Source organism: Delphinapterus leucas, chromosome 3 (assembly GCF_059928025.1).
Source record: "Delphinapterus leucas isolate spDelLeu-1000000601 "Yukka" chromosome 3, BTC_Dleu_Yukka2, whole genome shotgun sequence".
In the NCBI taxonomy this organism is placed as follows: domain Eukaryota; kingdom Metazoa; phylum Chordata; class Mammalia; order Artiodactyla; family Monodontidae; genus Delphinapterus; species Delphinapterus leucas.
Window position 1 is genome coordinate 114,607,947 of NC_143131.1, and position 14,320 is coordinate 114,622,266.

The following is a 14,320-nucleotide window of genomic DNA, read 5'->3' on the forward strand; positions in this document are numbered from 1 at the left end:
CTCCCATGCCTTCAGCTGCCTACAGCTAAGGCGGACTCCCATGTTTGGATCTCCATCCCAGGATCCTCGATGGAGCCCCAGATCTTTACATACAACTGCCCACAAGACAGCTGGATGAGTCGCAAGCACTTAAAGTCAGTATGTCCAAAACCACTGACCCTCTTGCGGCAAATCTGCTCCTCCCTCCATGCCCCTGCCAATAGCACCTTAGATATCCCTGGCTCCTCCCTGCCCCCCCGCCACTCTCTGGGTACAGCCTCCATGTTCTGCCGAGTCTGTTACCTCCTAGACACCCCCTGGTGTGCCACCCTTCTTCACGCCCACCTCCACTTCCACGGAGCAAGCTCTTGGTCCCCTCCTGGTCACCTGACCTTCCTGCCTCCAGTCTTGCTTATTTTATGTTATCCTCTCCTAGCCTGCTCCTGCCCCTGGCCTGCTTCTCCGTCATCTGCAGGACTCTTAGCTTGGGTCTGGGTCCTGTGACATGCCTTCCCTTCTCTCTCTCCTTGACTCTGCCTCCCCGTGCTTCAGCCAGCCGGACACTTTGAGGGCCCAGAACGCCCTCACTTTGCCTGGCTAACTCCTTCTCACCCTTCCAGCCTAGAGCAGGTGCCACCTCCTGTCAGGCCGTTGCTTCCTCGAGGCTCGCAAGGCCCCAGCTGCCCCTCCCCATAGCAGCTTGTTTTCTGGCCCGCGGGTCTCCGGCCTGTGAACTTTTTCAGAAAGAGCCGGGATCTCACTCACGCATCCATCTTTGTCTCCCCAGGCTAGCAGCGCCAGGTAATTGGTGGGCGATTAATAGGTGCTTGAGTGAATACTTATCTTCCTGCCAGGTGACTATTTGTTTACTTGCTCTGAGCTCCTCCAGGGCAAAAATCTTGTCTTTGCTATCTTTTTGCAGCATCTTTCTCACACTTAGTGCTATACAGATGTTTATGAACAGAGACATTTCTCCAAAGAAGATATACAGCCTGCCAACAAACACATGAAAGAATGCTCAACATCATTAATCGTTAGAGAAATGCAAATCAAAACTACAATGAGATATCATCTCACACCAGTCAGAATGGCCATCATCAAAAAATCTAGAAACAATAAATGCTGGAGAGGGTGTGGAGAAAAGGGAACACTCCTGCACTGCTGGTGGGAATGTGAATTGGTACAGCCACTATGGAGAACAGTATGGAGGTTCCTTAAAAAACTACAAATAGAACTACCATATGACCCAGCAATCCCACTACTGGGCATATACCCTGAGAAAACCATAATTCAAAAAGTGTCATGTACCAAAATGTTCATTGCAGCTCTATTTACAATAGCCCGGAGATGGAAACAACCTAAGTGTCCATCATCGGATGAATGGATAAAGAAGATGTGGCACATATATACAATGGAATATTACTCAGCCATAAAAAGAAAGGAAATTGAGCTATTTGTAATGAGGTGGATAGACCTAGAGTCTGTCATACAGAGTGAAGTAAGTCAGAAAGAGAAAGACAAATACCGTATGCTAACACAGATATATGGAATTTAAGAAAAAAAAATGTCATGAAGAACCAAGGGGTAAGACAGGAATAAAGACGCAGACCTACTAGAGAATGGACTTGAGGATATGGGGAGGGGGAAGGGTAAGCTGTGACAAAGCGAGAGAGAGGCATGGACATATATACACTACCAAATATAAGGTAGATAGCTAGTGGGAAGCAGCCACATAGCACAGGGAGATCAGCTCGGTGCTTTGTGACCGCCTGGAGGGGTGGGATAGGGAGGGTGGGAGGGAGGTAGACGCAAGAGGGAAGAGATATGAGAACATATGTATATGTATAACTGATTGACTTTGTTATAAAGCAGAAACTAACACACCATTGTAAAGCAATTATACTCTAATAAATATGTAAAAAAAAAAAAAAAAGACAATGAGCGTGTACCAAGGTGGCGGACCCCACCCTTCTCCACGGTTTCCAAGAGTAGCTTGGAGTCTAACAAAACCTGCCATATATATACATATATATATATATATATATATATATATATATATATATAGTCTTCTGTCAATCAAAAGATTTACTCCCTATCCATCTTAAAGTTAGCAAGCTGGGGGAGGAGAGGGGTGCGTGTGGAATGCAGAGGCAAGTGTGATGGGTAGAATATTGTGGGAATCAGCATGGCCTGAGACCGCTGAGGCATGTTCCGGGCTCAGGACCCTGCAGACCTCGAGGAGGGAGTGAAGGAGTGAGGCCCCGTAGGCCCGTTGGTGGACGCTGGGGAGCACGGGAGAGAGGGGCTAGTTGTGAACTATCTTGGGCTGGGCGGGGCGTCCGTAGCCCGCCCTCCGCCCGCTCCCCGCCCCTCGGGCGGCTCCCTGCGCTCCGCTTACTTAACCTGCCGGCGGCGACGGCACTCGCACTCCCGCAGCGCTCGACCGCCCGCTCCGCGACGCCTCTCGCTCCATGGCGCTCCTCGGGCAGCTACTGCCCCTCGCCGTGGCACTGGCCCTAGGCCCCGCCGCCACGCCAGCGAGCCCCGCCAAATCTCCCTACCAGCTGGTGCTGCAACACAGCCGCCTCCGGGGTCGGCAGCACGGGTAAGAGGGCGCCCCCATGGGGGGCGGAGGAACTGGGCGTCGGGGCCGTCGGAGCGGGGCTGGGGGCGCCGGAGACAAAGCCCGAGCCTAAAGCAGGCTGTGTGGGACGCTCGGAGGGACCAGCCCTGCAGGAGGTGGAGGGAGGGAGGCGGGGACGATGGAGGAAAGTCAGCAGAAGGCACTGTGTAGAGGAAGCGGATGGGAGAGCTGACCCGTCACCCCAACTCAGGCCAAGAGCGTGAGAGGGATCCTGGGCTTTGAGCTTCTCCCAGCGGAGAGCGCTTGGCAGCTCTCTGCCCCGAATCACCGTGGGAAGGTGGCCAGGGCAGAGAGGGAGCCCACCCAGCAGGGCACAGATTCCAGTCCAGCACCTTCAGATGTGTCGCTGGGGCCACACAAGCTGGCAGCAACCAAGGCCCCCAGGCTCCTGTTCACCTGTCCAGGCCTATACCCGCGACCTGGCCCCAGACACTGCTCTCCAGGCGCAGCAAGGGCAGTGCGGCATCTGCTCCCTGGGTAGATGAAGAGCAGGAGAGTGTGCTGAGCCTCGCACACATTGTACAGATGGGGAAACAGTCTGGAGGGGACACACCACTTCCCCACGGACCTTCAGTATGTACTGGAGCTGGGATTGGAATCGGTCTTAAAACACTGGCTGGGTTTGTAAATTTGGGACATTATCATTGCAGATATTCCTTTGAGACACTGAAGATGTGTTGGTTTTAGGGGGCAAACCCAGGCAAAAGGTCTGACCTGGTAAAGACCCTGGCCCAGACGCAGGCAGGGGTGGGCAGTGTTTCTACATCCCAAACTAGGCCCTCCCGCTTCACACATAGCCAGGCTTTGCTGCAGCTTCCAGCCTACCTGGGTGCACCGCCTCCCTTTTTCACAACTAGGTAGAACTGTATGTGGATAGTCGTGTCACAGCCCAAATGCCATTGGGTCTGGCATTTGCTCCCAGGTGGTTCCCAGACCACCATGTGACTGGGCAGATCTGTACTCAGATCAAAACTCCGTTGGAAGCGATCAGAGTTGTCTCCATAGGGCTTTACAAAGCCTTGGCTCCCCGCCCTTCAAAGCGCCCCCTCCTTGGGAGCAGTCATCCTTGTACCCTCTGCCTGTGTGTGGCCTTGTGGCCTTACTTGGCCTTTCAGGTGCCCAGGGCTGTGGGGAGGGGACTGATGGGAGTGAGTCTGACCCCTCTGCAGAGTGAAAGCCATCCAGGCGATGCTGCAGCCTCAGCACCCTGAAAGAGAGAGGAGAGCACAGGGGATGTCTCGGGGTCTTTCGGGAAGTGAAAGATGCCCCTTTGACTTAGGCCGGGTACAGAAGGGTGAGGGGACAGGGCAGAAAGACGAGGGGGAGAAGAGGCATAAAGTCAAAATGTGAGCACCTGGCATTGTCATTGTCTCTGCCCAGCTCACCATTGTCCCTCTGCCTTTCTTACCAATGGAGCATGTCCTGTTTGGGTGCTGCAGTCCTCCTGGGAGGTTTCTGTTCCTGCTGTATCTTCTTAGGCACTAAGGCAAGAGAAAGCCCCAATAGCATGCCCTGCAGCACTGTTACCCGGAATGGTGGCTCTGTGCGCTCTGCAGTGAAGCTTCCCCAATGGTGTTGACAGGGTTCTAGCAGGAGCCACCTCTGCAGCAGGCCTCCTTCCTGTCAAAGCCCAGAAAAGCCACAGACCAGCTGGAAAATAGGTTTTCTTTTTCTTTTTTAAATGCAAACGCTCTTTATTATAAAGTTCAGACGTTAGATCAATTTCCTCCCTCCCCACCCTCCCCCCACCCCTGCAGGCTAATCCTCTTGATTAGCTGCTTGCAGTGCAGTTGGAAAGGCCTATAGTGATCTGTGATGGACAGGATGGCCTAAGCAGTCCCTGGTGTGCACCCTCCCCCAATAAAGTCTGGACACACAGGCAGGTGAACTGTGACAAACAGTTGCAGACACAGTTGCATTTACTCTGATCTAACTGTCCCTGAAAACCTCACAGGGCTGCCTGACTTTGCCCTTGTGGGTGGCACCCTGTGCAAAATGGATAACCTTGTTCAAACTCCCGCCATCTTTTAAAGTGAGATCTGGTGGGAAGGGAGAGGTAAGCTCTTTTTTAAAGGAAATGTATGTGTGCTTCACATGACGTGAAGGAAGAAATAATAAGCAGGCCCTGCTCACCCTTTATCACCGTCACCACTTTTGCTTTCATCTTTACCGCAACACAGTGAGCTCTGTAGTGTGCGTTCCCATTTTACAGGTGGAGAAACTGTGGCTTAGTGAGGTGGAGTGACTTAGTCCAAACACAGAAATATGTTGGGAAACTAGTGACTATGATGTGGTCTCTTGACTCCCAGCTGTTATCTGTGTTGCTATAGGGAAGGAAAAAAACAGTACTGAAAGAGAAGTAAAAATGCAGTCACACTTCCAAATATCAACAACCAAAACTGGACTGAATTTTCTGAAGCAGTTGATTTTCAAATCCAAGTTGAACAGCAGAGCTGTTGTGCTTGAGGTAGAAGGCCCAGAAATGGGGTGCTCATTTTGATTAAACTTCAGCATAAATTTCCTGTGTACACAGCCCACCCCTCCCACCCCGATGTGAGAGGGAGTGCGTCACAGAGACCCCCAGCCTCCGCTCCTGTCTCAAAGGGCAGCAGCAGTGGAAACTCGCTCCGCAGAGGAATGTTGGAGCCACATCCACAAGAGACACTGAAGATTTTGCCAAACGCCTACGGAAAGTTGCAGGGAATTCATCAACAGTAATTGTTTCCTGCTTGGTCAGATAGAAGAACTTCTGAAACTGTACAGCAATAAACAACACCTATGGCTGGAGTGTGGCCAGCGGGGACTCTCTCAGGGTTATCTGGGACTGCTGTAACCTATGAATGCCGAGCAGCAAACTGAGAAGCAAGTTGGCTTCTGTAAAAATCCTCTGGAGGCTGTGGGGATTTGGTCAGACCCAGCCAGGAGCAAGGGGATAAGGGCTGTTCTCCCTGCTGGCCTGCGGTTTCCTCTCTAGCCTCAGCTTCTCTCACCCTCAGGTTCTTAACAGTAACTCACTAATATTTACTGGGCTTCCTTGGCCCACTCACCTTTGCCTGCTGAACCACGAACTGGACAAGAGGTGACATCCAGGTGGTAGAAGAGACAGGGCAGAGAGGTAAAGGGTCAGTGTGCTCTCCCACCCAATAATCTGACTCTGAGTATTTGAGAATTGACCAAGTTCCTGTAGCCATGTGACGGGGACGGCAGGTGCTGCCCTCACTGCGGTATCAGTGTCTTCCCGAAAAACACCATGCATCTCAAATGATGACAATTGATTATATTTGTAAGGTATCAGAGGAAATGATATTTAGAACTGATACCTGAGGTTCTCTGGGCATAGAGGTTTTGTGAAAGCCCGTAGTCTCTCCGCTTTGCTTTTCTCTGGCTTGTGATTCAGCCAGGTGAACTGCCTGCCTCCGGCTCAGGAAGACTGCCTCCCACTTGTCACCACACAGCCACAGCTGCCTCCTTCCCCAGGGGCTCCCAGTAACTGTCCTGCCACCACATGGCCTGAGCATGGTTTGGGTCAGAACTTGGTACACTGGGTAAAATACGCAAAGACAAAAGCCCACGTCTCTGGGAAAGCAGACTTCTCAGCAGAACCTGGGTGTTTGCACAGGGTTGCTCAGGATGCTTCTGAGCTGGGTGCTCCTGGGAGCAGGTCATTCCAAGCCCCTCTGCACCTGATCTGGTGCTCAGCCGCATCTAGAACATGAAAGGAAGAACAAGGCAGCACACCTGCCCTGAGGGTTCTTTGGAGGGTAATTGAAGAGAAGACATACACGCCCTGATCAGTTTTGGGTTCTGTTTGGTAGCCAGCGTCAAACAAGGGCTGTATCACCGGTCAGAGGTGGACAGAAGTGTGTCACCTGGGGCACTGGAAGAGGGTTTTCTGCGGGGAGTGGGATGCAAGCCGGGGCCTAAGTAATAAACGACTGAGTTCAGTGAGTGAGCATCTCCTTCCAAGGTCCTGACAGCAGCTGGCCATGCCCCCTAGTTTCCAGGGTGGACGCTTCAGATAGGCCGTGTTTGGGAGCCAGGCAACTGCCTAGGGACGCAGAGGATGTCTGTGTGTGGAGTTGCCTGGGAGGTGCTGGGGCCCGGACCTCATGACCACGGGACCAGCAATGCCCACAGGGAGGCCAGGTTAAAGCCTGTGGATGTTTGGGCTCAGTGTGGAGGAGAGGTGCAGAGGAAGGCTGGGGGGCCTCTCTAAGCTGCTGTTCTTAGCAAGCACACCACTTTTACTTAGCTGATATCCTCCATCTATAACACGGAGTCTAAAATTTTTAAGATGTTTGTAGTTACACTTACCAAATGTCTGTGTCAAAGAAGAATGCTTAAATGAAATTACATCACTGTACGAGATATACTTGGACAATTTTTAAATCGGTGGGGGGGGATATTTTCAGGGGGATGCTGGAAATCTAGGTCATGAGGGCCAGAATGTAACCCCCAAGCCAGCCCCTGGAACCAAGACCGAAATGACTGTATCTTCTCCAGATCTAGAACATTCTGGTGACCCAGGAGGGCCCACGTGGTGGGAAGGATGTGGAGGTGGGTGGACACGCTGACCATCTTGCTAACACGGCAGCTTCTGTTTTCAGCCCCAACGTGTGCGCTGTGCAGAAGCTCATCGGCACCAACAAGAAGTACTTCACCAACTGCAAGCAGTGGTACCAGAGAAAGATCTGCGGCAAATCCACGTGAGTATCTGGAACTCCCCGAGACCGCCAGCCGCTGGGGAGGCTGCCCTCGATGTGCACGGGCTGCAGTTGCCGCTGGGCGTGGGCCAGCCTTCTGGAGCCATGAAGATGCGTGTGCAAACATGTCAGGGACTGTGTGCTTGGGAGTGGTGTTTTTTGTAGGCTGGCCAATTTTGTTTTTCATTTTTAAGGCTCCTGACAATACTTGGATACATTTTTCAGGGCTGACTTGGGATTGCAAGAAACATGAAACATGGTGTGGGTATGTGTGCGCGTGTGTGTGTGTGTGTGTGCTTCCTAATCCTCACTAAGTGATACAAACAGAAATATTCAGTGGAGAAGCCATCAGCCTCTGACTCTGGGAAAGAAAGCCCATTGGTGAACTTATACCCGGGTCCTGCTCTGCAATCCAAAAGACTTAGAGCGCCTAGAAATATGCACATAATAAGACAGCGTAGCATATTAAGAACACAGGCTCAGACTCCCTGATTCAAGGGCTGGCTCTGCCACTTACCTGGGCAGGTGGCTTCACCTTTGGAATCCTCAGTTGCCTCATCTGTAAAGTGGGAATAACAGTAGGACTACCTTATGTGATTGTTATGAGGATTGAATGAAATAATGCACAGAAGAGGCTAAATTAGGTACCTGGCGCATAGTAAGTGCTCAGTAAATGCCATCTGCTGTTATTTGCAAATCTCAGCCCCTCAAACGGAAGTGAGACACGGGGGGTGTGGACACCTGTGGTTACGGGAGGCCTTGCTGGTGCCTCTGTCAACACAATCAGCACGGAGGGAGACGGCATTCACCCCAACTGCCCTGCGGTCTGCGTGTTCTAACAGAATTCCGGGGAAAGCTAATCTATTTTGGCACCAACCATCAAAAGATCTCAAAGCTGGCTCTCTCCTACAGACAGGAAGATGTGCATAACTCCCTGAGCCACTTGTGAGGAACGGACCTTCTTCTCATCTGTGTAATGAGAGGATTAAGAGATGCTAAGCCATGATCTTGAAGCCTTCCCCATGTTAGGGATTTTTAAATGTATTGCTTGTGACTTGCTTTTGAGCAGATGTCTCCTCTAACTGAAGGAAGGGAAAACGCTCTTTCCTTGAGATGTACCTGGAAATAAGTATCCCAACTTGTGACCCTGACTGTGTCTTAACACAGTTATCAACTCTAGTATGGATCAGGGAAATTGTAGATCGGGGCAGAGGTGGGGAGAGACCAGTAGCTCCCTGGGAGCCTGTCAAGGGCAGGGCCATGACAATTGGTTCCCCACTTGACCAAGCCCAGCCACAAAGGCAAGAGTTGAGTGAGCTAAGAGGACCCACCTCCCAGGTTTAGGGAGCAAACAAACCCCCAGCTAGAATTCTTGCTGCTGTGGACAAAAAGAGATTATGCAAATAATATACCACATGTCCTTACCTGGAACCCAAGTTAAAAAAAAAGAAGAAAACCTTCAGTACTCTTTGACTTTTCCCATGTGTGTATATTATCTACTAAAATAAGCAGTTAATTACTTAATTAAACACAGAGCCAGGCCTCACATATTTGCTTCTTGGAAGATGACCAAAGCCCTGGTATCAAGCATCTCAGAGCCCTGGGTTTCAAGATGCCACCTTTTTGTTCTTTCTGGTTTCCCTAGAAATGGGACCCACTTAGGATGTCAAGCTGGTAACAGGGTGGCATTGGCCATGGTATTTCAGCGTGGCCCGTGTTGAAGCATTTGTCTGACTAGTTAACAGTAGCTTGGGAATATTCCCCAGCAGTTCCCAGGTTGATGCTGTTGTGGGTGATGAGCCGCCTTGGCTTATTGGCTCTCGGTACCTGCACCCTTCTCCACTGATGTGCCAGGACGGGTGCAGGCGGCACAGCTATATGTTGGCCAGATGTTCTTGATAAGGGGTCATTAAGATGTAATGGTGCAGCACCAGTGAGCACAGGGGAGCCCAGGCACTGTGGGAAGGAATAGACAGGTAGGTGTGGGTGGGGAAATGGAGGTGTAGAGCAGGGCCAAGCAGAGCCCAGGGCCCAGTCCCAGCCACTGAGCTGGTCTTACAAAGCCAGAGGGGATGACCTGCACTTACAACTCTGCGATGTTCTGTTGCTTTCGGCAGCTTAAAAAAGAGGAAATGGGGGGCTTCCCTGGTGGCGCAGTGGTTGAGAGTCTGCCTGCCGATGCAGGGGACATGGGTTCGTGCCCCGGTCCGGGAAGATCCCACATGCCGCGGAGCGGCTGGGCCCGTGAGCCATGGCCGCTGAGCCTGTGCGTCCGGAGCCTGTGCTCCGCAACGGGGGAGGCCACGGCAGTGGAAGGCCCGCGTACCGCAAAAAAAAAAAATAATAATAATAATAATACAAAAAAGAGGAAATGGGGACAGAAAATCATGAGTTGATAAAAAAAAAAAAACTTCACGATCCAAGATAAAAAGGTCCCTTCCTGGAACATTGCGTGCAGTGTCAGGAAGGTGAAGCTGACCGGGGAGAAATCCAGAGAACTCAGGGAGGGAAAGGGGAAGCGGTTGGATTCATCTCCACTGTCCCCGAGAGAGCTGAGAAGGAGCAGCCTTGTAGTTCGCTTGTGCCCGGGATTAAGACCCACGAAGGGGCTGCCATCTGGGCACCGGGAATTCAGTGCCATAGCTGGTCAGGAGAGGAGAGGGTTCTGCTGGCTGGAGTTGATGTCATCCTGGTGACAGTGGGTCCCTTGGTGCATTTATTTGGGAGATGACCAGACTGGGAAACCGCAAGCATGGTTGTGGTTGGAGCAAAGAGGGCATTCTCAGCATGTGATCAGCCTGGGCAGTGGGGATCTTCCTAGCGTGACTCCAGGGAAGAGGCTGGAGCAGAGGTGTGCACTGGGATGCACGACAGCAAAGGTCACCAGGGGGCCCAGGACCCACAGGAGAATTTGAACTTGAAAGCAGATAATTGGCACTAAGTACAGGACCAAGGGATGAAGGCTTTGCCGGGTGAGGTCACACAGAGACCCAGGAGCCTGGAGCCAAATGTCTGCTGCAGTGAGGCCCCGACTCCACCTCCACAGAGGGAGGGAGGGGAATGGCCACATTCAGCACTCAGCACTCCCATCAGGCCACCGCATCCATCATCTTTAGACGATAGCTTTTCTGTATTACCGAAAAAAGTCTTGGTGCTGTTTGTCAAGCCTGATGCATGGATTTTATTATAGGAAGTAGTTACCAGTGGGCCCCTATTTAGTGACTTGAGTGAATTTTATTACTTAGAAATTCATTTAACTTCAGATCCTAAAGAGCACCAGTGTGATACAACAGCTAATCAAGCAAAGAGGGTCATTTCAGTCCTCGGTGATGATCAGTAACCATAACATTTTTACATACAGCAGCTGAAGCAATGGTGCAGGAAATTGTGCTCAGGAAGCCTGGCTGCCTCTTACAGGCCTTCTTTGTAGAAGCCCCGGCAAGAGGGAGGTCCATTTAACAGCCAAGTCAGAGCTGACATCATGGGGATGTAATGAATCACAGCAGGAGCTCAGGCATCCTCAGTGTGGCACAGGGAGGGCCAGCGCAGGAGCTAGCAGGTAGGGGTGGCAGCTGCCCATTCCAAAAGGCTTAACGTTGTTTCACAAGCAACGCAATTCACAAGCACAGTAGCCAAGATGAGCTGGCAGGGCATTCCCCCTTCTCTAGTAGCAAGCATTGCTTTGCCCAAGGGCTGAAATATTAATACTTCTTCAGCACTGCCTTCAAGTTTAGACATTTCACTTCTACCAAAGCCAGCTGGTGTATGGTCGAGATTTTCCATCATTTGGCAGAGCTGTTACCTGTAGATCTCATTCGGGCAGGGCACCCAGGGACATCTGCAGTGAAGCTGAGGAAGAGCCTTCCTTTCCTCCCTCTCCTGTATCCCACAGCCTCGGTCCCAAGAGGAGAAAGAAGAGGATGGTGAGAAGCCATCTAGGGGTGACAAGCTATCCTCAGACCCACACCAGCACCTCCTTCCCTGTTTCATATTCCCTGTGCAGCCCCCTGGGACCGCGTGGCTAACCTGCTCTGAAATAACTCAGGTTTGACATATGCCAAACACCTCTGTTGTGCAGTGCTTCCTGAAGGTTCTCTCCCATTCTGTAGACTCCTAGGAGTCAGCTTAGCTGACAGGGAATCTTGTTCTGTTGAGTATTTATATGAACCCATGTACCATTGGGGGGTAAGACCCTATGGTAGGCAGAATAATGACCCCCTAAAGCTGTCTACATCCTCACCCCTGAACCTGTGAATATGTTACCTTACAAAGGAAAAGAGACTTTGTGGATATGGTTAAGTTAAGGATCTTGGAGGGGGTGGGGGGGCAGGTGATTATCCTGAATTATCTGATGAGTCTAATATAATCATAAGGGTCCTTGTAAGAGGAAAGCAGGAGGGTCAGAGTCAGAGAAGGAGATGCGACCATGAAAACTGAAGTTGGAGTGATGTAACCACAAGCCAAGAAATGCAGGCAGCCTCTAGAACTGGAGAAGACAAGGAGTAGGTTCTCCCCTAGGACCTCTGGAAGGAATACAGCCTTTGGTTTTAGCCTCGTAAGGCCAAATTCTGACTCTAACATCCAGAATTGTAAGATAAATTTTGTGGTTTTAAGTCACTAAATTTGTGATGATTTGTTCTAACCACAATGGACCCTATCTATTAACTTTCACAGCTGTGTTATGGGGAATTTATTACATGTGATTTGATCAGTGGCCTCCTGCAGGGCACGGCTTTCAATGAAGTTTATTAACCTAACTTCAATTTGAAGTTTATACCTGGAATTTTTTAGGAAGAAGCTCCGCAACTGAGTGCTTAGTAACTAATAGCAAGTAGCTGGTAAGTGCTTTTCATAGGTTAGCTTGTTCAGTTCTCACAATCATCCCTTAAGATCAGTGTGATCATTCGCCCATTTACAGAGGGGAAGACTGGGGCTCAGAAAGCCTTAGCAACCTGCTCAAAGTCATCCGCTGGTAAGTGGGAGAGGTCCAGTTATTCTACATGCTGCCCGCGGGGGAGAACCAAGCCCAGAAGCTAGTTTTGGTGACATGGGGGGAGCCCAAGTGAGCAGCCCTGGAGCGCCTGGGTCAACTGCTCCAGATCTCTCTCTTCAGCCCTAAAACCTGTGACTCTAAGTCCCAGGGAGAAGGCCTCCTCGGGATGAATAGAGGCCCTTTGGCCCAGAGCCACCAACCTTTTCCTGGTTGCTCACCCACAGCTTGGTGGTCATTGAGAACCCCTGTTGCAAGGGGACTCCCTCCCTAGTCAGGTGGAGAGCGTGGGAACTGAGGAGACACAGCCAGCATCCAGGAGCCCTCCCCACCCAAATACCCTCACAAACCATGTGCAAACAGACGTCACCAAAAATTTTAAGTGTATTTTCCCAAGGTTCCGTCTCATCACTCGCCAAGCTGGGCCCTGGTGAATGGGATAGTGGTGGAGTCTTTAGTGGTAGACAGGTTAAAACAAGCCCTTTTTTTTACCAGGGGGCTCAAGATTTTCATTTTCTCCTGGGAGGCTTAAGAGAGCTCAGCTGAGTGCGGAAAATGAACCCATCCAGGCAGGCGCCTGTCTAGACCACGTCAGTCTGTGTTTGTTCAGTGATTCCCTTGGAAATCATGACACACTGGATGGTTTACCTTCGGTCACAGGAAGCTGGCTCTCAGGCTCCGTTCCTTACCGCACTGCTTCAGAGTCAGCTTAATCCCTAGGTGTTTACAGCCGTCACAGCGGCCAACATTGTGAAGCATGCTTGAGGGAGAGTGATTGTTTTAACTTATTATATTACCTCCTTGAAAAATTATTTTGGGGAGAGAAAAACCTATGCTTCTCTCTCTATCCAGTCATGAGTAAAACTTTGGAGGGGAATGGAGGAGAGCTTTGAGACTCTATTTCAATTCTTTAGGCCTTGGATTGACACTACCTTTTGCACCCCACCCCTGCCTCTTTCAAACGCCCTTCTAAGTCAGGCACCTTCTCTGACTTTCTTCCTCAAATTGCTCTTCTGACCTGGGAAGTTGGAATAAGAAAATTCATGTCTCATTACCCTAGAGGATATACTTTTTCTAAGGTTTTGGACTGCGTCAGGCCAAGGAGAAGCCAGGAGCCTTTAATCAGAGCAGCTTTTGCTGATAAGATCCGATCCAGAGACCAGCAGATTGGTTCTCTCTGTGCAGGGAAGCCAGGGAACCAGGGAGGCACAGATGGGGGCTCCCTGTGTCCATCCTTTCCTGCGTTCATCCTGGAGAGATGAACCTCTGCGTCAGAACCACGACTCTGTGATTGCCCCAGGGGCCCGTCTCCCCACAGCATGTGTGTTCTCCCCAGGGCCAGAGCCCAAGGAAGGTGGCACACGGGGCTGAGAAAAGGGCGTGTGAGTCCTGAAGGGTTTGGTCAGGATCACCTCAATGGGCTGTCTTCTTGGTCTGCAATTTACAGCTGCCCTCTGCTTCTCCAGGGCCAGGCAGGCTGCTTCTGAAAAGACCTGGTATTGCTGGGATAGTTGAGCAGGGTAACAGCCAGCTGTGGAAGCGTTTCAACCCATAAGGCTACCAGGCTGAGGGTGAGAGGCGTGGGTCACCCCATGCCCCTAGAGAGTGCCGGGGATGCCAGAATATGGGTAGCACAAGGGAAGAGGAGGGACAGGCCAGCAGGGTGAGAGGATTAGGAAAAGCTAACCAGGAAAAAGCCTTTGGCTAGGGGGCTGAGCCCCTGCAGGGGGTGGTGTGTCCCCCCACGTCCAGCCTCTGTGGGACACAGGTACAGAAAGCCCACCTGGAGAGAAGGGACAGTGAGTGCTGACAGGGGTTAGCTCTGATCACATCGGAGAGACCACCTGTGTCCTTTTGATGTCAGACTTTCCAAATCAGTCCACTTCCCCCCAAACATGTGCACTGTCAAGAGCAACGGAAAAGTGTCTGGACTTGCTGAAATGTGGGAAGAGTCCTAGATCTGCCCCTCCCCAGCTGTGATCCTAAGAAACCCCTTTGCCCCCA

At 51.1% G+C, this 14,320-nt stretch overlaps 1 protein-coding gene across 1 annotated transcript in view; it reads left to right on the forward strand.

The window, feature by feature from the left end:
• Positions 1 to 2,407: 2,407 nt before the first annotated feature.
• Positions 2,408 to 14,320, forward strand: part of TGFBI (transforming growth factor beta induced) — a 32,470-nt gene continuing 20,557 nt past the window's right edge. Inside the window, exons 1-2 of the mRNA XM_022588860.3 lie at positions 2,408 to 2,584; positions 7,231 to 7,329. Coding sequence (XP_022444568.2) covers positions 2,451 to 2,584; positions 7,231 to 7,329 — 233 coding nt within the window. The 5' untranslated portion in view covers positions 2,408 to 2,450. The remainder of the gene's footprint in view (positions 2,585 to 7,230; positions 7,330 to 14,320) is intronic.